Raw genomic sequence first — 24,105 nt, 5'->3', positions numbered from 1 at the left:
CTTTATTTAGCTGGCTGATACGTATTATATACTGTTGCATATATATTTGTGATACTCAAATACATGTTTTTACTTTGTTTTGTTTTTGCCATAAAGTTATTTCTTGTGGAGAACTTCCAACACCTCCAAATGGAAATAAGATTGGAACTCAAATCACATACGGATCTACAGCTATATTTACTTGTGATTCAGGATACATGCTAGTTGGCTCTGCCGTAAGGGAATGTCTCTCTTCTGGACTCTGGAGTGGAATTGAGACCAGATGTTTAGGTATGGATAACGATATCGTGCTTGCCTATTTTCTTTTCCTTTAGCAGACAAAAGCAAGCGAGGCAAATCAACTTATCTCTTTCCATTAGCCTTTCAAACAGCACAGATACTGAAGACAATTCTGTATTTTATAAATTTATGTGCCTGGACTGCTTTTCTATTCAAAAGATAACTATAGTTACGTTCCCAGAAATTGAATACGTTCCTTAATATCTAGTCTACAGGCAAAGCCTGTGTCATTGTGTTGCTTCGTGTGACTCTGACGTTGACCTTTGCATACACAGTAAGCCTGATGGGCTCTACAGGTGTCAGCTTTAATGCTTACCCTTAGTAAAATGACTGCATAGTAGACCTGAACTCAGTGGTTACAGAATTAGTATGTACACATGCAATAGAAATGGAACAAAAAGATACCTGTGTGGAAACTTGGACAGGAGCACTGCAGCTTTATCTTTGAGGGGAAGTCTCTGTGCAGCTGGTTGATAGTTACAGAATTTGACAACCTTTCATTGTGCGCATTTAGGCAGCTTCATTTACTTCAAATACTCAGACCCCAGTCCCTCAATCGTCCGTGAGTAAAATGTACATGTTAGCTCAGTGAAATAACGTCAGAGCTTCTTTTTAATGTATTATTATCAAACATGCCTTATTCTGTGTTATTGTATTAACTATGGGGACATCAGTTTTAACTCTATGTGCAATTAATGTTTTAGGTTCAGTTGAAGTTAAAATGATGGTAGTGTTCTGATTGTGGAGTGGAGTATAAAAGTCATATTGTCCCTTGTTCCTTGATTGGGCATGGAAAAATAAAAGAACGTCTATGAATACTTTCAGAGGTATCTAACTAATATATATGGTAGATATGTAGGTTTATTGCAAAATTCCTTTGCAGATCACTATTTACCATTCTAGGCTATTATCCGTTCAAAATAATTTTTATTCTATACTTCAGCATTATTTAGTGCAAATCCTTGCTTAAGTTTATCCTGAATGAGTCATGAATGGGCAAAAGCGTTACCTGTTAAGCTCCATATCTGAAGCTAGAATTTTTCCAGGCACATAATCGAGAGGAATATGAGGGTTTTATTTATGTTTCACTTTTAGTAGAGGGAGAACAAAAGAAAAGATATTCATGTTAGCTTTTCTTTGCTTTTTAAGTTGGGGAAAATGGTAAGATTGTTAAATCTAAAACTTTCTAGGTGCCATAGGATTTGTATAGTCAAAATGTGCTGACTTTTTGTCATAAGTATGTGCTCATCTGTTAAGGTTACAGCTGTTAAAAGTTGGGAGAAATGTGCAAATTTTCATCAGAGAAATATGAATCTAAAAAAATACATAATGTGTGCTATTTGTCAGCAGCATTTTCGAAAGAGAATAATTTTTAAGAATTTCACCAAAATAGCTTTATGTAAAGTGAAAATCGACATAAAATGCCTTTTTCTCCTTAACCTATGGCTGTAGAAATATAAGAAAGGTCTAATATAAGCTTAAGAATATTACTTGGTTGCATAATCTTTAGTTAAAATTTAAAAGGAAGGCTCTGAGGTGATCAGTCTTCACATGAAACAAAACTTTTTTTTTTCTTCTCAGAAGGTATTCATTATTGTTAAGTTCATACACTTTAGTATCCAGTAATAGTAAAGTAGAGGTTTTAATACGACGATACATAAAGAGGCAGAAAAGTAATATAAAAGTACCTGTTACATCAACCTAATGTAATCACTATAAGTCTTCAAATTTATATCTTCAAAGCTTTGGTGATCTTATGGTACATTGTTGAAGAGAGGATAGATAAAAGTTTTGCCTACAGAAATAAATATAGCATATGACTTTATCACAAGACACAGCATGTACAAAATAAAAAGCTAGCAACAGAGCAAATTTGTAAAAGGGAGACAGTAATGACTAACCTAGTTGCCCTTGCAGCAGCACTGGCTACCTGCTGTGCTCCATTACTGCAGGAATGAGCTTTCTGAAAAGACTGAGCCTAACTCCGTTAAATTCTTGCATGCCAAAGTAGTAATTTGAGACTTAAGATAGATGGATGGAGCTAATGACAAATCAGAAGATGAAGGTTTATTTAACAAGGTTGAAAGAGAAAATGAATTATTGGGAGTTGGAGAGGATGGAGGAGATAAAAGGAGGCAGCAAAGGAGCTGTCAGAAAGTCCTGGGCAGGCATCAGTAAAGAAGAAAGACCTCCCGTGGGCAAAGGGAGCTGTATGTGATGGGACCTGGGAGGAAAGAGACAAAATATATCAGGAAGATATACAGAGTGTGTACTTTGATGATCTGAGAAATATATTTATGTGCAAATTTTGAGTAAATCCTGGTGCTTATTTTCAATCACTGAAAAATAATAATAATAAAAAAATTGAAATTTCACTTTTTATTTTCAAAGTTTTTCTCCTCACAGTCTTTAACCTTTTTTTTCACCATTTATCTTGGAGCCTTTGCACATATGCTTGCTGAGGAATGTAGTCACTCATGGACTCAGGTGGCTATCAGTGTATTTCTATTTTAAGGGCTGAAGATGCCTTTAAGAGAACACAGGTACCTTTCAGATGGTGTTAGTTAAACCCTACAGCATAAAATAACAACTTTTTCCATGTGTTCGGTTTTAAAATACTAGTTATTTTTTCAGAAATTCCAATCAAGTCTTTTTGGCTTGTCATTGTATTATGTAGCTTCATTTTCATTCCCGCTACATGTAAGCAGAAAAATGCATGAATTAATGAAAGATTAAAGAAGGACATAAATATCCACTACAGAACCTAAAATTAATTAGTGCTGTACCTAATCAAATATAGAAGAGAATCCAGAGCATAGACAAATCTTAATTCACTAGAAATATTGATCAAAATCCAAATTGTTTTACAACACAAATACAATTCCGTGACATTGTGGGCAGTAGCACATACTTTTAATGACCATCTAATAGGCAGTGTTAGAAGATATCGATAATTTTCACAGCCCAGTTTTTTTTATCTTCCTGCCTCCATTCCTGCTTCTTTTATTACATGGAGACGAGATAGATACTACTCTCTGGACATTAAATCTTAAGAGATCGTAGATGGCAAAGAGAATTGTTAAGTTTAGTAAACTGCCATCCTTTCTGGGCCTCATATGTGTCTTTTTTTTTTTTTTTTTAACATATATAAGAAGCTATTGTCAGATGGATTGGATAAGACGACAGAGGAAGCTTTAATCCCTATTCTAGTATCTTTATATCAAGGGAAAAGGTTGAAATGCACAAAAGATTTAAGTATTGAATGAGAAAACATTATCAGCAATAAAAATACTTCCAGAAGATTTTCATGCAAGCTTAATATTGGGAGAATTTTGGAGTCGTGTCAATAAGGAGACCCAAAGAAACTTGTTATGATCTGCATTTATCTCTGGTCCACTAAAGAACAGGAGGAGAGCAGATTAGTGTTTAGGAAACTTGATCTTGAAGAGGTATTGTAATAAATTTGATACTACAAGTAGATCAGGTTATACCTACCGCTGGCTACAGCTGTAGTTTAGGTTGATTCTCCAGGTTAAGTCTACAGTTGTAATAGGAAAATTAACGGTAATTTTAAGTATGAATTATTCGCTTCTGGTATTCCAGAGATTTGAAAAGGGGTTTTGAATACCTAAATTACAATGTTGTGCTAGTGAGTAGTCATATTAATGTAATGACCTTGGTTTAGCCATCACTGACTGCAGTGGAAAGTTCAGTTCTGAATCAGTACTCTTATTCTGCATAATAGCTGAAGAGAAGAAAAAATATTCAAATAAAACAAACAAAACCAACAATGAAAAAGACCTCAAGTCATTCTACTATTCTGCTATGGAAATCGTAAAAACAAATAAAATATTTTGCAAGAATTTATGATGACAAAATGTGAAAGATTCACTTTAGTCTTTTAGTATAAAGTGACAGTCAAAGATGAAAACTACTAACTACTGTTGTGTCTCCAAGGTTACAGATTACCTCTTACAAATTATTAGCATTTTTTTCTGTACTGAAAACATTAAATCAGTTTCTAGGGGAAAAATCTGTGTAATAAATACCGAAGAAACATTCCGAAGCATAAAAAATAGACTTTTATCAAATATCCGCTTCATACAAAGACACTGACCAATCTCTATATTTTGTATGCTTTCCTCAGTGAAAAATATTTAAATATTTGATGAAAAAAATTGATTGTTGTATTTCTGTTTATATGAATACCTGATACGTTCACATTGCTTATGGTATCTGCAATTAGAAATGTTTATTATATCAAAAGTGACTTCTGATAGACTTTATATGTATATATATATATATTCTTTTGAATAATTCTAATGAAATATAAAAAGAGTAAAACCATTAATGTCAGGTAAATAACAGCAATCACTGCTCTTGATGAAATAACAAAAGAAAATTATATCTCTTAGACGCAGACTTACCTACTTATGAAATTATTTAATGTATAAAAAGAAAACTTATATAAATGCACACATTCTCCTTCTACATAATGAATTGTATTACAGTGAAGTCTGATATAACCAAGTAGATGAAGCTCTGTCAGTAAAGAATGTTTTCTTCTTACCAATTTAGCTTTTTAATGATTTTAACATAACGAAGAGAATAAGATTCACTGTCAAATTTCCTGGCAAATGCCCAGGAAAATTTCTGAATCTCACTTCTGTTGAAATTTACCATAGCAGCAAGAAAAGAATTTAAGTTCAGAAGTCAAAAAGAACTATATTTAGCCTGTGGAAAGAATAATTTTGTTTGCTTTCAACTAGTGACAAGAGTAACGATGTCAAATAAAAGGTATGCTTTCATAACTAGCAAAATATTTATTTATTTATTTATTTATTTTGATGTCAGTCATGAGCTATTATTAGACAATGCCTAGAGCAGGAACAGAAATATAGGTTTATTTCATTCTCTTCATATACTTTTAGTATTTTTAATTGAAATGTGAATGTTGAATAAAGTTTCCCAGCATCTACTGAGGTTTCTCCTAAACTGGTATTTTTTTCCCATTCTCCTTCGTTAGCTCTATTTTCAGAAGTTTTGTTGATCCAGAGGAGATGTTCTAGACAAGGCATTATCAGAAGATCACTGCTGTTACAGCATAGTTACCTGGGGAGTTTTTTGCCTCCTCTTCCCCCGCAAAAAATGTAGCTTGGCCAGAGGAAGTATATAGACATTTTTAGAAACCTGCATGATTTTTAAAGTCAGTGTGGATAGAAGTTAATATGGTGGAGATCAGTATATGCTGAAATGAATTTTCTGGAGGTGACTTTTGGCACAAAACAAAAATATAGCACGCAAAAAGCATTTCTATTAGACCAAATTATTCTTGTACTTAAAAGCAGCCACTGATTTCTCAGCCTTTTCAAAAGTATTTGTATTTCGTTCTGGGGCCTTACTCATTGTTAATGTAATTTACAAAGTTTCATACTTATCTTTGGGGGATCTGATTTTATTACGTTTCTCACAATTGTGTTAGTTGCATGACTGAATGTAATTTCGGAAGATGCTTCGACATCACATCAATGAAAACCATGTAAAACTAGCATAAAAATGGATAGGTTACCTTCAACTAATTGTAGAATGCGTTAGAGGAAATACATTGTATCCAAACTTTTGTTCTTGATTGATTCATGAGCGCACTCGAGCCTCTTCATATTTAGCAAGAGGTCTGAATCCTTTCTCTTCAACTCAGTTGGACTAAACTTACCCCTCGTTTCTTAAGTTTCTTTCTCAATTCCTGCAGACCTCTAAACACATTGATAAAGCCAATCAGTTGGTATTGTCACTCTTCTTTATTTACCAAAAGTTGTTGCTGCCATTTCCTGCATATGTCCTGGGAAGAGCCAGCAATTTCTGAAATGATATATCTATTCAGTTCTCCAAGTGAATATTAAATCTGAAATCAAGATAAACAATAAAACGTGATTACCTTTTTAACAGGTGTATAGTCATTATGTAAGACATCATTATATTTTATAGTTTTATAGTTTTATCTTGATTTTAGTATACGTATTCACTTGGAAAACTCAACATGCCTTTATGAAATGCTAAACATCCATATGAATTAAAATGCAGAAATGAAGAATTAAGTTTGCTTGATCACTAAGGTATGTGGAGACGTTTTGAATATATCACTAACACTAAAGGAGTTTTCAGTAAGCTGAGACAGCAGACAGAAAAAGCTAACTTGATTAGAGTAAGCACTATTAAATGTCAGCATTTACTCATAGTTGCATACTTTCAAACTTGGTCTCTGGAATGCCTTCAATCTTTTTTTCTAAGAGAAATAATAGACCTCACGTACCATGGCTTCGTCCGTGTTAGCCAGTAGTCTAGCTCAAAGGAGCAGATTATGAGATTGAAATAGTAGATGCTGAATCTCCCATATCTGCGTTACATATGGTTCTCAGGTTTTTCCTTGAACAATACTTAGTCTGATCCTCTGAGCTAAACGTCTCCGTTACTCACATGCTTTTAAGTTAACAAAAGGGCCTGTCATTAATTTAGACCTCTTTGTGCAAAAGGAGTTGGAACAGTTTTTGTGCCCTCAGAGTTGAACTTCTTTTCTTTCTTCTCTTAGAGGAGGCTAATTTCTCCGTAACAAAACTGCGCTGCACAAGTGAGGGTCGCATGGAGGGTTTGAACTAAAGTGCTAACGTAGATGCAACCTGTGAACCTCAGTTCACCAGATTTTGTGAACTGAGGCATTTTTTACCTCAGTTTTTCTCAACCTTCTTTTTCTTTGTTCAGACGAAAGTTCCCATTGCAAGCTTTAATGAAGCATCTGAGATATAGCCCATTACTTGCAACATGTGAGAAGACTGTTAGCCAATAGTTCTGTAGAGCAGTGCTGTCAACAGGGTAAAAGTAGCAGATGCAGTGACTGGGGCAGTGCAACCATATCTGTTGACAGTGAAGAATACCCAATGCCCGAATCAGTGCTTGTGGAGAAGAGCAAGGAACAGGAAAGGATCTGCCATTTAGCACCTCCGGTCAGTTCATTCCTGAAAGAAAGCATGATAAAGAACGAAAATATATAAGAACAGCTTATGAGGTATATTTTGCTTGGTGAACGAAAGCACCAGCGGGGAGGCTAGAAAATCAAATTACAAGGTCTGAAGAGATATTAAAGTTATTTAGATTATGTATTCTGATTTCCTCCTAGTGCGGATCAGGTAAGCCAGGAACTGAAGTATATACATATTTGCATATATGCAGTTTACATATTTAAAAGAGCAAAAAGTAGAGCTGAAAAGATGTCTTCCACTCTTATTTTTGAGAGGAATGGGTATCTACTTCATAGTGACTGTATCTTTACATTTCTGTCAAATAAGGACAAAGGAGCTTTAGTATTTACTTAAAAACATTTTCCCCAATCAACTTTCGTCACTGAAAAGTTTCCTTTTTCTATGGCTGTGCATCCTCCGAAGCATTGCCTTTCTGCTAGCATTTTCTTAAAAACTTTTGCAAAAACAGACAAGCAAGTAGCTGCTTCTTCCTCTTCACTGTTTTTAAACAATACTTCATAGCTGGTAATTTTTTTACTAAAAGTGAATCTGTATCTCCAATGATAATGAATTAATTTACCCTGAATTAGCCATATCTTTATCTTTATTCTTTGGTACTACATAATGATAACTAGACTTTCAAATGCGGTGGGGGATGTCTTCTCTTTAAAGAATTACTCAGTCATTTAAAGGAATTCTGCAGAGAACTTCACAGTTTGGGCCATGGATTTAAAAAGTGCAAAAGATCTTAACCGTTCTTCTCAAACAGTTTTATGACAGCTTGAGCAACCAACAAGGTGAGGATCTTCTGGAATTAACAGGAGGAAAACCCAAGAAACTATGTTTTCCAGGACTATGACTGTCTGTTTTCAATTCTGTGGTTTTCTACAGAAGTTATTGTATGCAGACAGAAAGATGTAACAGAATATAATCTTCTGAGAAATGCAAGCCCCATAGAGAACAAAGGAATTCAAACATTAGGCCCAAATAATTCTTTCCTTCTCAGCTGAGGTCCTCTTGACCGGTTAATTAACGTTATTGTTGAATAATAATGTAGATCTCTTTTTCCGAGAGTGTATTAATATGTAGATTTCTCTCAGTACTACACTGATGTTTGACATTATTGACAGCTAAAATAAGCATAGGCATGTTTTTGTCTTTAAATGTAAAGATTCTATATTCAATTATTTCTACCTTCACATGTCAGTAACCTTCATTCTGCAGAAAAGAAAACTCATTTGCAGCTGAGGTTTCAGAAGGTTCTGGCACTAGGTTATAATGCTTGTTCTCCTCTGCTGGGGCTGGATTTTGTGTTAAGTTAGATAATTTGTTTGATGCTCACATTTTATTAATACCCTTCACTGATACTCTGGCTAATGTTGTTTCTTACTAAATAATACTTCATTGTGGTTATACTTCTCAGGCTTTGTTAGTGTAGAAATTGATAAGACTGTAGTCCTTACTTTTCCCTTCATCTCTGCTACTCAGTAAAATTTCTATACTGAATCTGGTTCTTTGTAGCATTCACTCATTTCCTTAATCTATATGATATCTTCTCACTCAGTGTTGTAACTTCCATGTTACATTAAGACTTAGAAGCCTCAACTGGATTACTGTGTTAACGTCTTTTATATCCATATCATAGAACAAATAGAAATGTTCCCAGGCTTACGATACAATGACAAAATAAAGGAACTGACAATGAACAAGGCTGTCCTTAAAACAGTCTAGAATAGATGAATCTAAACATAATGTGACGTTATCTTACAAGCCATGAGGGTGTTGGAATATTTTTTTGCTATAATATCCATCATAACCTAATTTTTGTAAATCACCGATTGGGAGTTTTTCTTATCATTTTCTAAATTTATTCTGGGTTTCCTTTATCTGTAACCCAGTTCTTAATGCAGTGGAGTAAAAATTGTATTTATTAAGTGCTTGTATTTATTTAGGAATGTACCATGCAAGGTGTTTTTCTTATCTCACTCCTTCGTTCAAATAAATGCAGACCAGAAGAAAGATATTGATCTTACTGTCTGAACCTCTTCCTCTGTCCTATATTCTCCACAAATCTTATACAATGGCTTTTCATTTTCCGTTTTGTAATAACATTCCAAGATGACCAAAATAGTTGTATATTTTCTTGTAATTGGTCCTAGAATCAGAATATTACTTTAGAAATAAAGAAGCCATATTCCATTAGATAACAACAGCACTGTTAACTGTTTTATCCACGGTAAGTCAATATTCAGCGTCTTATAGGCTGTTTAAACAGGAGTGGAAATTGGAAATAGAATCAGTATATCTTAAATGCTTTCTCACTTATGTGAAAAATAATTTTCCTCAGACACAAGGGGAATAAAAAAATCAGGAAACAGCTTTGTTGCTCTGTATGTGAACCCTTGTTTCTTCTGCCAACAGTACTCTTAGTTTTTTCTTAGCAGTCCTTTACTTTCTACTTCATTATCTTTTTGCATCTTTTTTTAGTATTGTACTGTAGTTTTTCTGGCAGATCTTGTTCATATTTACAGAAAGCTTTTTCAGTATGACACCCATCCTGCAGTATTTGCATTCAGTTCCAGTGAAAACACTCCACCTGCAGAACTTATATCCTAACCAATTTTGTATGTGGCTTGCATTTTGGGGGATTATTTCAGCTATCTCATTGCAAAAGATAGACGCACCTTACAGTTACGTTGAATGAAGGCTATTTATTACAACAGTCGGTTCTGTGATTTTATTGAGTTTCATCATACCAAATTTCACAACTGAACTGCTCCTTTTCCGTAATGATTTAGCTGGGAAAAGTATGACATATTTCCCAAATGAGAACAGTTTTAAAATGATGTCCCTTTAAAGCTTTTCACTATTTTGTGCAGTAGTGAAATTCTATGTTGTTACTCCTTATTTATTCCAGAGTGACAAAACTGGCATCAGTTACATGGAAGATGATACATATAGTATGAGCCCGTGAGTGGAAAAGAGTTTTGAGGAACAGAGGAAGGATCAGAGTTAGTCTTTGATGCCTTTCCACAATATGACCCTTGTTATTGAGAAACAATGGCAATTTCTCAGCAAAATGTAACTATACAAGTACAATATCTGTTCTCCTCAGACTACCAAAGATTAGCTGAAGCCTGAAAGCTTCGGAAATATATTTGGATATAATATTTATGTATTCACAGGAATGGAACTAGGCTGTACTATTTAGAATTTTTTTTTTTTTTCCTAATAAGGAGTAGTTCACAGTTAGTCATGGAATATAGTTAATGTCCCAAAGATGCAATGATTATAGAGTAGGAGGATATAATCAAGACAGAGGGATTTTGAGTCAAAGCTAGCATCTCAGAAGTTCATGACATTGAGAGGCAGTATGCCAACAGGATTGGAATTTTAAATGATATTAAACTTTCTCAGGTTAGACATTACTGCGAGACTTCATACATACATACTGCAAGGTTCATACACTACCTATATTACAAATTCTGATGGTTTTACTATGGCCAAGATGCCAGAGGCAAGTTATAAGAACATCTCAGACTTGCGATCCTTTTCTTTTTCTACTAGAAGCTTTTAGCCTTCAAAGAAAAGAAAGAAAACCCTTAAAATGTACATGAGAACATTTTATAAAGACCTAAAAGTTTCAAAAGAAAAAAAAAAAACAACAAACTATATTACTTTGAAATCTCTTTTCTTAGTAGCAGGCCCATGCTTTTTGAGGTTGATTTTTTGGTGGCAAAGGGCAGGAAGGAGGAGGAGGAGGGGACAAAAGGGAAGCACAGGAGTCTTTGGTGTCTCTTAATATTTTATTCGCTAATGTTCTGGATGAAACTGCTTATATTCCTCACTTTCCTTCCTAGTTCTTGCAGTGGGTTTTACATCATATATCATAGTCTCTGTGAGCTTATCCATTCCTAGAGGATTTTCCATTGCCACATTATTTGTTGAAGTGCAGTGCCTAAGCACTTTCTAGAGTTCGTTAAGAAATGTACTACCGAATGGCACAGGATTCATTATTTTTTCCATCTTACCTCTAGATTAAATGTGTCCCATACCTCTCACACATCCTGTGCGCATACATACACACTCATAGTGTATGACTGTCTGCGTTCATAGTGTAAATAACGTATTTCTCATATTTTGAACATACAGAGAAGAAGATTAGGTCAGGAGAGAGGCAGCTTTTTGATTACAGGATGTTTGGAGGTAGTCACACTGACTGTCTTTAGCCCAAACATGCTTATCCCTTTGGAATTCCTGTAAGGTTAATGGGAGAGAAAGAATGCCCCAGGAGACGATCCAGAGAGTCAGGTTCAAGCACTAAATCATCCAGGCTCATTTTTTTCCATTATAAATCAGGATATGTTTATAATGTCCTTATGCATTTATATTTATAATAGATTTATATTTATGTGGATTTAAATTTATATTTACTTATGTTTTTGAATGCCCTATTGCCTAATGGAAATGAGGTGATTTTACTAAGTATAATTTTGGCCAAAATAAAACAGACGGAATACTATAGAATTATGCAAGCGTATATATAAGTATCGAATTAGCATAGAGTTTTGCAGAGCCTTTTTTTTTTTTTAATAAAAGGAATTGCTTATATTTCGGAAAGAAAATTTGATAACATAAATGGCATTTAATCTCTTTATTTCATTATTTTTTTTCCAATTTTTTAGATGTGTAAATCTTACAAATGCAAACGCATACTGCATTTTTCTCCAAGTTAATATAAATAGACTCTTGAATGAAGTTAATAAAAGAAACTGGAAGAAGTTCAACATTTCCTTGTTTTAATTAAGGAGGTATAACTAAATTTTGTCTGGCATATTTACTCATTATTTTTGTTTGTTTTTATTATTTACTTTGAAAATTGTAGCTGGTCACTGTGGTATTCCAGATCTTATAGTCAACGGCCAAGTAATTGGAGAAAATTATGGATATAGAGACACAGTTGTATACCAGTGCAGTCCTGGTTTTCGGTTGATTGGTTCTTCTGTACGAATATGCCAGCAGGATCACAACTGGTCTGGTCAGCTTCCATCCTGTGTGCGTAAGTAAGCATGACAACACATTAAATTATGCTACAAGAATAATTTATCAGACAAGATGAGGTGTAACTTTAGTATTCATTTCTCAAAAAAGTCATTTAAAATAGATCCTTAAAAGTATGTGGCCACCTAGAATCAACCATGAAGTTTAATGTTGATGCTTAAAATTTTCATTGCATCTTTTGGCTACTAAAAACCTATTATTTATGTATGAATTTGAAACTTCTTTAGAAAGTGATAGGACTTAAGCACCCAGTCACATTTCAAAATGTCTTTATGTCCCTTAGTTGCTTTTGGAAGTGTGTAGTGTGCATTTACTTAAACCATGGCAGTTAGTTAAGTGGATCTTCCTGAATTAAACGGTCAAAACTGATGACTAAAATGTTCGCAAATATAATAGTATCTTTTACAAAGGTACTGTTACTTTGTTTTTCATTTTTGGCTTTGGTTTTTGGCATGAATTTTATATTCTGTTAATGAGACTCCTTGAATATATTAACTGGGTTAGCATACCAGTAAAACACTATTATGTAACAACAGAAAATACTTTTTAGAAAAGTTTGAACGGTCTCAGAGGATTCTCAACCATGGTTCAATAATTCAGGTTCAGTAATGTCAGTGTTTTGAAACTCTATTAATCCACCTGTAAATATACTATTTTTGCAGCAATATTTTTGTAGCAGAAAATCTTGCCAGAAACTACCTGAATGTATTTTAAGCTGTTCTACTGTTAAGTCATTACCTGTATTGCTCACTGCCTTCACTGTTTTACGTAGCACTTACTATTTTGTTCTGCATAGCACTAGATTTACATAGGACTTTATTACGATAGTTTTATTTCTTTATTTCATTTCCACTTTTTGATCTACTAATAGATCATTACTTCCTTGTATTGTATTTCAGATAATTATTAGGGAACACACTTCTTTACAGATAACCTTTAAGCCAAAAAAATGATACAAGTAATCAAGAATTTCTAAATTAAAATGTTAATATCAGATTTAGAACTGAAAAAATAATTGCTTTCAGGAGCAAAATAATCTGCTAACAGGAGAGAAAGTGAACGTAGTTTCGTTCTCTAAACAGTGGTAAGGTGCTTGTTTGAACACAAGGGAACGTGCAATGCAGCATTTCAGAAAAGGACACAAGACTTGGGAAAAAGATTAAACTTACAAAAGGCATACTGTTATAAACAGGACCCAGATCAAAAGTTATGATGCATTTTTTAGAAATGGATCTATTTTAGATCAGACATTCAAATGAAGTGTAGAAAAATCACCTTGATTTGCTTAACTCATCTGTATATTTTAGTGGAATTCTTGAGACTACGTTTAAATTTAATGATTCTGACCTTTTCACTTTTGAATTCAGCATGTCTCTTGCTTGTACAGAGGGCAGATGCATTACTACTGTGTATTATTAATGCTTATGCATGCGTATTACTCTTTAAAATTTTATTCAAATTTCAGCAATTGTTTTCACAAAAATAATTTTTATTGTTATGTGCACATTAAAAAAAATCTGTGTGTGGCTGAATGCATATCTTTGCCTGACTGTTACAAATATTAACAGTGTAATGTACCATTCCAATTACTTTTTTTTGGAAAAAGTACAATTACATTTATAACAGGTTTAAGATAGCAATAATAGAAAGATAATATATTGAATAAAAGTAGTTTACTTACTGATATTGAAGGGCCATAAAGCATTCAATTCAGCTTTGATTCACAGAATTAACTGTGATCTGTCTGTATGCTATAATGGTTTTAAAGACTATTTTCACTTTTTTTATTGCTAAAAAATTTAGTTCATTTATATTCTATGAACAGATTTCTTTTAGAGTTATTATGATGAGATTATTGCATAAGGCAAGACCTAATAAAATTAATTTAGGTAATTTAGAAAAATAATGTGATTTCTAAAATGATAAAAAAATGGACAGTTATAAAATTTATTCTATGCTATCATACTTGTTTATTTTAAATGAGTGGTGAGCATTTCCTTTGCTAACTACTGCAGTTTGTTAAAGCATATAAGAAAAGATTTATACATTTTTTGAATTAATTTTGAGGAAAAGAATTTGTGTTTGACTTTCCTTACTATTGATGCATCTGGTCTTTGAGGGCATCGAAAAAGAGCTTGTCCTTCAGTAGCCAGTTTTTGTATAAACACAAAACAGTATCATAGTCTATAAAATTTCTTATATCCTCTCATAAATTTATAACTTCCAGAAGTGCTTTATGCCTCAGAGATAAAGCAGAATAGGCAGATAAGACATATTTGTAGAAACTAATTTCTGAGAAACTAACAGACTGAAATGTTTCCTTTTGACTGCAGCCGACATGAAATGAAAATCAAGTGCTTCCTCTTCTCCTGATTCTTCGGACGTTTTCCTAATTTGCCTTGATTACTGCATAACAATTGTATTCAGTTTAAATATTATTTTATAATTTTTACTAACTAAGTTTCATTCAGGAAAAAAAAAAAAAAACCACAACACCTTTTTCTTTAAATCTACTTTTGTCCCTGCCAGTATGTTTAGAAAATTAGTGCGTGACTCTGCAAAATGCTCAATATCTAAAATATGCCTCACTTCTTACTCAGTTCAGAGAAATGTGGATATTTTACAGAAAGTGCTCAGTAGCTTATAGTATGAAACCTTCCATTATATTATCATTAAGAATTATCCAGAATCATAAAAAGTGATAACAGCATGCTTCCATCTGTGGTTTTGTTTCTTTGTTTTTTGGTATGCTAGCTGTTAGCTGTGGTCACCCTGGTAGTCCAATTTATGGAAGAACAAGCGGAAACGGTTTCAACTTCAATGATGTTGTGACGTTCTCATGTAACACCGGGTACGTTATGCAAGGGCCAACTAAAGCCCAGTGCCAGGCTAACAGGCAGTGGAGCCACCCACCTCCCATATGCAAAGGTATGAATTCAGGTGCTTACAGATTTCCAGCTGAGTTGAAAAATTAAGGTTGGAAAATAAACTGAAGGTAAAGAAATGCTGTCAAGTCAAAACATGCATTAAAAGATCATAAGTCTTACAACAGGTCTCAGATTATTAATGAAATATGATTCATATTTCATTAGGTCTGTTCTACATACAGAAAGCTGTCAGGATAACTGTTGCAGAGAAACTTCCTTAAATGTCTATAGCATGTACTGATTTTGTTATGCTTCGTTTATGTAAGTTTCTTAAGCAAAATACACTATACAGAGATAATTAGAGAGTATCCTTAAATACTGAAATAATGATGTCTGCATTTTTATCCTATATAATTCTAATAGGTGCATGAAAATGTACTTTTTTTTTGTATTTGATTTATGTTGAGCTGAAGGCTCAGTTTCACTTTTTTTCTTTTTTTTTTTTTTTCATTCTAATTCATTCACCTAATCTATTTAGGTTGATTCTCAACCCTTTTGGAAATTCAAATATTTAAAAGTCCTTCACTGAAAATGGAAGTGTGACTTGAAATTATTTCTGTTTGAGTTTTTGTAAGCCAATTAGAAAGGTTGTAGCAGCGTTGTTTAAGTCTGCTGTTAAATGCTTTTAAAATGTGTAAAATTGTCCTCATTTAGAAAAATGTACTTTTTGCAGTAACCCGGCTTGAACATGTGCAGGAATTGTATTGATTATTCTTCAGAAGTTTCATGGCAACTTCTGTAGATTTGTATCTGTACACAGCCTAAGTCATTTGTATGTATTTATAGTAATTTTATTTACTACCTTTTTCCTTTCAATAGATGTTTTCCTTACATCACTTTGCATTAAGCAATACTGGCAAATACTTTAGAGAATATTATTTTCAAATAAGCTACTTGTTGATGAGATTTTTAAAATTATTATTATTTGCAGTATAAAATGTATATTGTGTATTAATAAATTTCATCTTCAGTCCAGCTGCTATAACACTTGTGTTGCACAGTAATGTGTCAAACTCTCTGATGTGTTACTGGCCTCTAGGGATCAGGGACTCAGTAAATATGTTGATCAGATTATTATTTTTTAATTGTATAGAACCTTGAAATCTTATATGGATTTCAGAACAGACTTTAAATAACACAACAAACTTTGTGCAGCACATCATTACTGTGGTTCGAAAGGTGCAGCAAAATCAATTCTGATTATTATGATTTTGTTCTATTATGATTTTGTTTTATTTATATTGAAGTTAAATTGAAAAATAAAAAGAAGTTACCTTGTATATCTGTAAATTTCCTAAAGTGTAAAAAATATTATAGAATAGGCTGCACACCTTTGTGAAGGCTCTATTTGCAATTGTAAGATAAACTCAGCCGTGCACTTAATGTGATTATACTCTTTACAGGTCTACTAAATAGTTTGTTTCCTAGCCAGCTAAAATAATTGCTGAAAATTATTGAAATGCTCAAAGCTACTTCTATTTTGTTTCAAGTGTTGAATATATGAGATTGATATTAATAAATAGTTTTCATTTTATTTAAAGTTCATTCTTAATCTGAAAATGAATGCTCATTTATTATAAAATTCCTATTAGCAAAACAGAAAAAGAATTGAAATACAGTTCAAGTTTTCCTCCAGGAGAAAAATAAAACTTTACCAAGTGTATTCTTCAGTGTAACTAAAAAGCTTGGTCTGTCACTGAATGTTAAAGAGGTCCAGCCCAAGCAGTAGATTAGTTCTAGCCATGAAAAATGTATGTATCCTAATATTTAGGTATTTGAGAACTGCTAGAAAGAGCACACAAGAAGACTCCCAACATTTGGGATGATAAGTAGAGAGAAGTAGGTGAGCTGTAAAACAGCTGGATAAAGTAATGCAGGTAGGAGAAGGTATCTTGAATTGAATCTGGCAACAGCTTTATTTCTTTCTAAGCTACAGAGCTTTCTAGCACGTTTTAATACATGTATGTACGCACATGCATGCACATACGCTCAAAGATACACACACATATGCATATATACATGTAACTGATTATAGGAATAGTCATTTTTACAGGAGGTATAGTTTTCTAGGTAACTTTGATTAGGTGATGATGTGTTTACATGACTAGAGGAGTCCATTGCATGGAAAATTGTTATAAATTCTCCATGATCCCCCCAAAAAAGAATTATACTCACCTTACCAGTTAGCTGCAGCTGGCAAAAAGAAACAAAAAAAATCAGTCTTCAGTTGTTTTGAAATGTACGAATCCTACACTAGATGAGGACACAAAAAAATCCATCAGTACTCTCAGCCAACAAAGTATACTTGTGTTTTTAAGAGCAGATATCCAGTTGTGAATAATCCTCTGTTCTAGCAGCATCATCACTTTCTTACCTAACTGACCATCTGTCTTGAGCTCAAAACATCTGTCTCAATCCTTTGCTCAATTATCAAAGTGGTAATATAGGAACATAAGGATGTTTGGATGTCTCTGTGGGTTTGACCAAAGGCACATCTAGACCCGTAACCTATTTTCAGCTGTGGGCAATAGTTTATGTCAAAGGAAGAGTTAAAATACAGAAGTAGCATGTAGCGAATTACAACTTTTCCAGAGTTCTCTTCCCGCCTCCAACACTGCGCACCCAAAAGATTTCCTTAACCACAGTGTGTGCACTTTTGCTTGGACGACCTCTCTATAGAGCTTGATCCTGTTAATATGTCCAGTCACTTTTCATGGCAAAGACTTTTAGAGCTTCATGACTCTCTGCGAAGAAACATTTCCTTTTATTTGGTCTGAGTGTGGCATCTGCTGGTTTCATATGATCTTTCTAGCTCAGTATCATTATGTATAAAAATCAGGATAGCAGAGCATCAGAGCGTAGGAGACTTATGTAAAAACCATTTTAGTAGAATGTATTTGTATGAATCTAAAGTCTATGTTTTTTTTTTTTTTTTTTAGTGGTCAATTGTTCTGATCCTGGAATTCCTGCAAATTCCATAAGAGAGAGTAAAATCGAACATGGAAATTTTACATATGGCACAGTGGTGTTTTATGACTGTAATCCTGGATATTTTTTATTTGGCTCTTCTGTTTTAATTTGTCAACCAAATGGCCACTGGGACAAGCCTCTACCTGAATGCATTAGTAAGTAGATAATGTGTATTCTTCTGAAAATAGTATAAACTAGACTAAGTATTTAGTATAAACTAAAACTAAGTATTATTTTACACAGCATTTCCATCAGTCTCATGACAACAATTAAAATAATCATATTTATATACATTTTCATGTGCGTAGTACTGATGGAAAATCTCAAAAGCAGTTGAAATAGTACAGCTATATTTCTACTGATTGTGGCAAATATCAGGGAAACCTTGGGAAAATCAATAACCAAAACACAAACGTCATTGACTCAGAAAAATGATCTCTGATAGCACTGTGTATCAGTAAATGAACAATCTGGAGATGAAAACATATCCACTGACTCTATCAATACATATATTGGCCTGCATTAGCGAAAAAACATCCGTGTAGCAAACCGCAGTCCCACTGAAACTCAAAGCTACAATAGCCAACTACTGGGATATGTCAGTACATTTTTTTCTGAACTTCTCCTGGGACAACAGCAAGATCAGAGTCACTGTTTGTGAAGATGGTAAGCAAGTAGTCACAGTTTCACAAAGCACAGAAGTTCCTCTGGATCATGCACATGAACCTCAGCTTACCACACTGCTAAATGTACCTGAACATCATAGTTGCATGCTTCCTATCCACTAAGAAGCTAAGTGCATCAACAAATACAAGAAGGTTGTGTTTTCTGGCTTTTCAAAAAACACTTTCTAACAAACAGTCATATAAATACAGCCACAGAAGTTTTGTAGGTTTTTAATGAGCTGGGATGGTTCGTTTTCCCAGCCCTTTATAAGTCATTGGACAAGATTTTGTTTTGGGATCAAGATTTCTCTCTGAGAATGACTGAAAACATTATTTTGTAAAGATTAAAAGGAAAATACATTAAGGCTTCTTTATTCAGGAATCATGGACAGACATTTGCGATCTTGTAGATAATACTTCTCAATTTTGCCTTTATTAGTCTTCATCAATTGAGATTTCTCCAATTCTGCTATTCGCTGTCAAAAAAACCCTGAATTCCTGTTTTCTTTAATTGTTAAAATGTTTATTTCTGAAAGATGTCCCTGTCCTTGACGGGATTAATAGCTTGATTGCAGTTCAGAGTTAAACTTACAGTAAAGAGTCCAAGTCTTCACATTAAATTGTAAGATACCATTACCATTTCAGAAAGTCAAAGGGATATTAAATAACATACTTCTAAATAGAAAGAAATCTTTAAGGTAAAGCTGCAAAGACTTTTTTTTTTTCTAGTCTTTTTGATTGTCTCCCTCAGTCTTCACGCAGAACTGTCAGAAGTAGTTTATTAATACAGATTTTACCATATTTTAAACTGACTTTTAGGAATGAAAGTGCAATAAGTGCTTGAAAGGACATACTCAGGTTTGTGTCATTTATGTAGAGAGGCCAGTGAATTGTAACTGAGGCACTATCCACATTAATTTCATAAGCATAAAGCTTATCAAAACCTATTCTGATGTAGCTACTGTAGATTGTCTACAAGAGTACAAACAGCTTCTGCAAAGTTCTGCACATTGTTTCTTCTGCACATTGTTTCTGTTTGCGACATCTGCAAGGCAATCATTCAGTAGTCTGCACATTTTACCACTATGAGAGCAATAGAAAAGCAGTGGAAAGTAGGCTACATGTTTTTCTGTGACCTAGGTTCAGTTTTTTTTTTTTTTTTTTTACTTAGCTGGGTTTCAATTTCTTGGTAAGTAAGCTCCACGTACTTTCCTTCTTTTGAAACACCAATAGAGTGTTTCAAGAGGCACACAGTGACAAAAAGCTATTCACCTGTAAAGTAGCCGGATTCCTTTGAAATGTGTCATCCTACAACAAGATCTACTCTCCTAGCTACTATAAAATCCTGTATGAAGCAGAATTCAGTGGTGGCTTGGATTATAATGCCCATTCTACTTTCCTTTTGAATTAAAGACTTTCAGGGACACATGCTACTTAAGCACATGTTGTTAGAAAATACTTTACATTTGAAAGGTACCTAGAGTGAAAGATCTGTTCGGACAATATACCTCAAAGAATTCCAGTCACCATATCAGTTTTCTGTACTGCAAAGTATTCTCAATTTATTTTTGAGACACATGCTTGGATGTGTTATTTCTAAACTGCTGAGATGTGAGTACCTACAGTCCACACCTTCCAAGCTTGAAATCCAAGTAATGTAGGCTAGTTTGCTGGCGAATGTGCCATCCCCTCGATAATTCTATCACAGCACCTTGCCCTGTCATTTCTTCCTGACAAGAAAGCTGTGTTATATACAGCCATTCCCAGGTATCAGGTAGACCGTAGGAATTGTTGACAACTATATAGATTAAAAAAACTTCAAGGTGTACTTTTAAAGCCAGCATTCAAGAATTAGGGCAAAATATTTGTACATTTATTTGGTCTTTGAACTAATAGTGCTGTAATTTTAGTGATACACCATCACATTTGACTGGAAAAGAATAAGTATCCATACTTGTTTCTGTTTTTCCAGTATGTTATATATCTCATCCACTGTCAATGCTAGCTATATATTTGGGTATTGGAATTTTTCTGGGAAAGAGAGGTAGCCATTTAAGTTGCACACTAGAAAATAATTGTATAGATATCTTTTTCTCAGAATTTCTTTTTTTTTTTTTTTTTGGAAGTGAGGTATCAGTGTAACAGAAATTGATTAGTAATTCTTATCTATGAAAGTTATAATGAAAAATAGTAATTTGACATGACATTTTACATACTTTGAAAAGATTAATAATATTATTGTCTTTTATGTTTCTTCTTTCTCTATTATTTGTTCTTTAAAACTATTTTAAGGTCCCTATCTTAATGTAAAACTATATTTATACAGCTATAAAAAGGTACCATGCAGGTATGTGATAGAACAGCACTAGGTACCATAACAAAGAGGCAGAAAGGAAGAAACTGATGGAGTTAAGAAGGAGGATGAATTAGCATTGACAAAGGCAGAAAAGAAGTGCGGACAGTATTTCCTATGAAATCTCCACCTGAGAACATGAATATAACATTAAATTTGGTGATTGTTTAAGAATACTAAGGGAAATATTAAAAGGTGGTATAATATTCAGATATTTCAGATATTAGTAGTCCAGGACTTCTAGATGGAAATGTAAATTTAAGAAAAGGAAGTGTCTATAGGAAAACATAAAACTGGATACTGTAGGTGCCAGTATGAAATTAACTCTTCCTCTCTGATAACGTTTGAAAAGGGCAAATCAAGCAAGCAAGAAAAATGCAAGTGAACAAAAAGACCCTGAAAAGCTGTGAACATTGTTCATAAGAAGATATAGTTTCGTTTCATTCAAGTCTACATAGTCTACATGTCTTCTCATGAAAATAATACTTCGTTTGCTTTCTTTCAAATCATAAATAATTAATAGTAGATTTTATTTGTAAGTACTTGATTAAGTGCTAAGAGCAAGCGCTCAGTTTGTAATGCTAACCATTCTGACTGTTATCCTGCAAATTCTTGCAATCCTGTGAAATGGGCACAGAACTGAAAGGCACTAAGCAGGAATCAAAGCAAACCGATCACATACACATTCCTGAATCCTTTGTGAGACTGAAGAGGGAAGGTTCTGCATCTCGCAAGTTGAATCCTTAGGAAAACCTATGTTACTGAACACAGATCCAGTGTATCTATAAATGTAAAACTCTTAAGACTGAGAAAAACCATTAGAGTAGGATGAATCATCACACATGGCTTCGGTCACATATTGTATTGTAAAGCCAATGTGCTGTTGTATACATAGTAAGTGCTAAGGAATTGAATGTATCTTCAACCCCAATCTGGCTACTGGTAAAGATAAAAATGATGAAAATGTTATGGAAAAGGATGAAGTGTTGGCGCATTGTATGATTTAGGGGACTGTAAATACCATAATATTCACAGTAATACATTGTGGGTTTCATGATGCATAAATACAAATATCTTTGGCCATGAACATACACCACAGGACCACAGGACAGGTGTAAAATAAAAATGAATCAAAAATACAAGGCTAGACTGATTCTGTGAGCAGAGTGAATTTGTCTTACAAATTTTAACTGTTTTTTTTCAGAACTTTACATCTTCTAAATTTTTTCCTTGTTACGAGTTTTAGAGATTTTTATTTCTTGTTTCCGCATGTGAGGAGTTCTCTTTTGTAAGTTGTTCATGTGTGCTCTTAACCTTATTTTCAGTACTACAGGACAGAGCTTTATTTCCTTGCATACATTGTCCATGTAGATAATGTTTCTCTGTAATGACGTATAAGACCTTTTGTCTTTTTACATTATTCTTATTGAATAGCTGCTTGTTGGTCTAGCCAAGGTGGCTTCCCTGTTATTTTATAAAACCTTACAGTAGATAGGAAGCTGCTGAAATTATTTTAATGGCATTATTCTGATTGTTGGTGAAGCTTCTATCATTTAGCCTGTTTTTGTTCCTGAAAAAGTGACTGTTTTTGACCAATATCAGAATTGTCTGTATATTTAAGAGACAACTAAGGGACATAACATACCGTGTTAGATTTTCCAGTTTTCTGTGCTAAATTTAAGTGCTTTATGATATTTAAGCCAGTTGTTAGAAGAATTAGGTATGTATAAGCTAACAGTTGGATGCTGTTCTGTGCATCTGTAAGAGGAAATTACAAAATTGGCAAGATTATGAGAGTGCTAACATTAATCACAATATGAACATAACTAATAATAACTGATCAAAATGTACAGGATTACAAATAAGAAGGAATCTTATCCATGACCATTTCTAAGACTGGGATCATGTAGGAATTCCCTGCAAAATCTGTGCACTTAACATAAGCTGAAGGTGCCTAGGAATGGGATTGGTTAAAAATATATAAACAAGTATTTTATTCATTGTCATAGAAAATTTTAAATAAACAAAACGTAAAACAATATGAAATTAATACATCAGCAGTTAGCATTAAAGCTGATAGCAAAATGTCATTATCTTGCTTCTAATGCTAATGGGCTTCATAATCAATGATTTAGGACTAATGTGTCAGAGATGCAAGTTTGGGTATTCTGTACCCTAGCAGTGATTCGATGCATTGATGCATTCTCACTTCCTGAATTCTTTCTCTGAAGACTAGTTAGATCTGTGTGCATGTGTGTGTGTGTGTGTGTGTGTGTGTGTGTGTGTGTGTGTGTGTACACATTCATGCCACGAAGCTCATCTTACTGGAAATGTAAAAATATATTTAGCCACTTTTGGATCTCAGTTATCTATATATAAAATATCTTTTTTGAAGTCTCCAAACACTTGTTTTACGGCTTGGTTCCTTAATATATTTTATGCTTCTAAGCACATATGGTAACCCCTCCTCCAAGCCCTATAAAGGTCAACCTCTTCACAAACTTTATGCATGAAGTTATGAAAATGATAACTATAGGCTGTTTGATCAGTGATAATAACCTTCTTTTATCTCCAATAATTATGCATTGTAGTGATTGACTGTGGCCATCCTGGCGTTCCTCCTAATGCGGTGCTGTCTGGAGATAAGTATACGTTTGGGTCTACTGTTCATTATACCTGCACAGGTAGACGATCACTGTTAGGGCAGTCATCTCGTACATGTCAGTTAAGTGGACACTGGAGTGGATCTCTTCCTCATTGCTCAGGTAATAGTTTTGAATTACTAAGAATGCCCTGAAATTGTTTTGAAATTATTTAGGTTTGTCAGAAGCTCATTT

At 33.7% G+C, this 24,105-nt stretch overlaps 1 protein-coding gene across 2 annotated transcripts in view; it reads left to right on the top strand.

Moving 5' to 3' along the window:
- Positions 1-24,105, top strand: part of CSMD3 (CUB and Sushi multiple domains 3) — a 711,519-nt gene that overhangs the window by 639,956 nt on the left and 47,458 nt on the right. For both annotated transcript variants that reach the window (XM_068933141.1, XM_068933140.1), the window contains 5 exons: positions 97-270; positions 12,178-12,351; positions 15,108-15,281; positions 18,220-18,405; positions 23,860-24,033. In XM_068933141.1, coding sequence (XP_068789242.1) covers positions 97-270; positions 12,178-12,351; positions 15,108-15,281; positions 18,220-18,405; positions 23,860-24,033 — 882 coding nt within the window. The remainder of the gene's footprint in view (positions 1-96; positions 271-12,177; positions 12,352-15,107; positions 15,282-18,219; positions 18,406-23,859; positions 24,034-24,105) is intronic.

Source organism: Struthio camelus, chromosome 2 (genome assembly GCF_040807025.1).
Source record: "Struthio camelus isolate bStrCam1 chromosome 2, bStrCam1.hap1, whole genome shotgun sequence".
NCBI classification, from domain to species: domain Eukaryota; kingdom Metazoa; phylum Chordata; class Aves; order Struthioniformes; family Struthionidae; genus Struthio; species Struthio camelus.
Note: the sequence above shows the minus strand (reverse complement) of the source record. Positions and strands in the feature narration are given on the sequence as shown.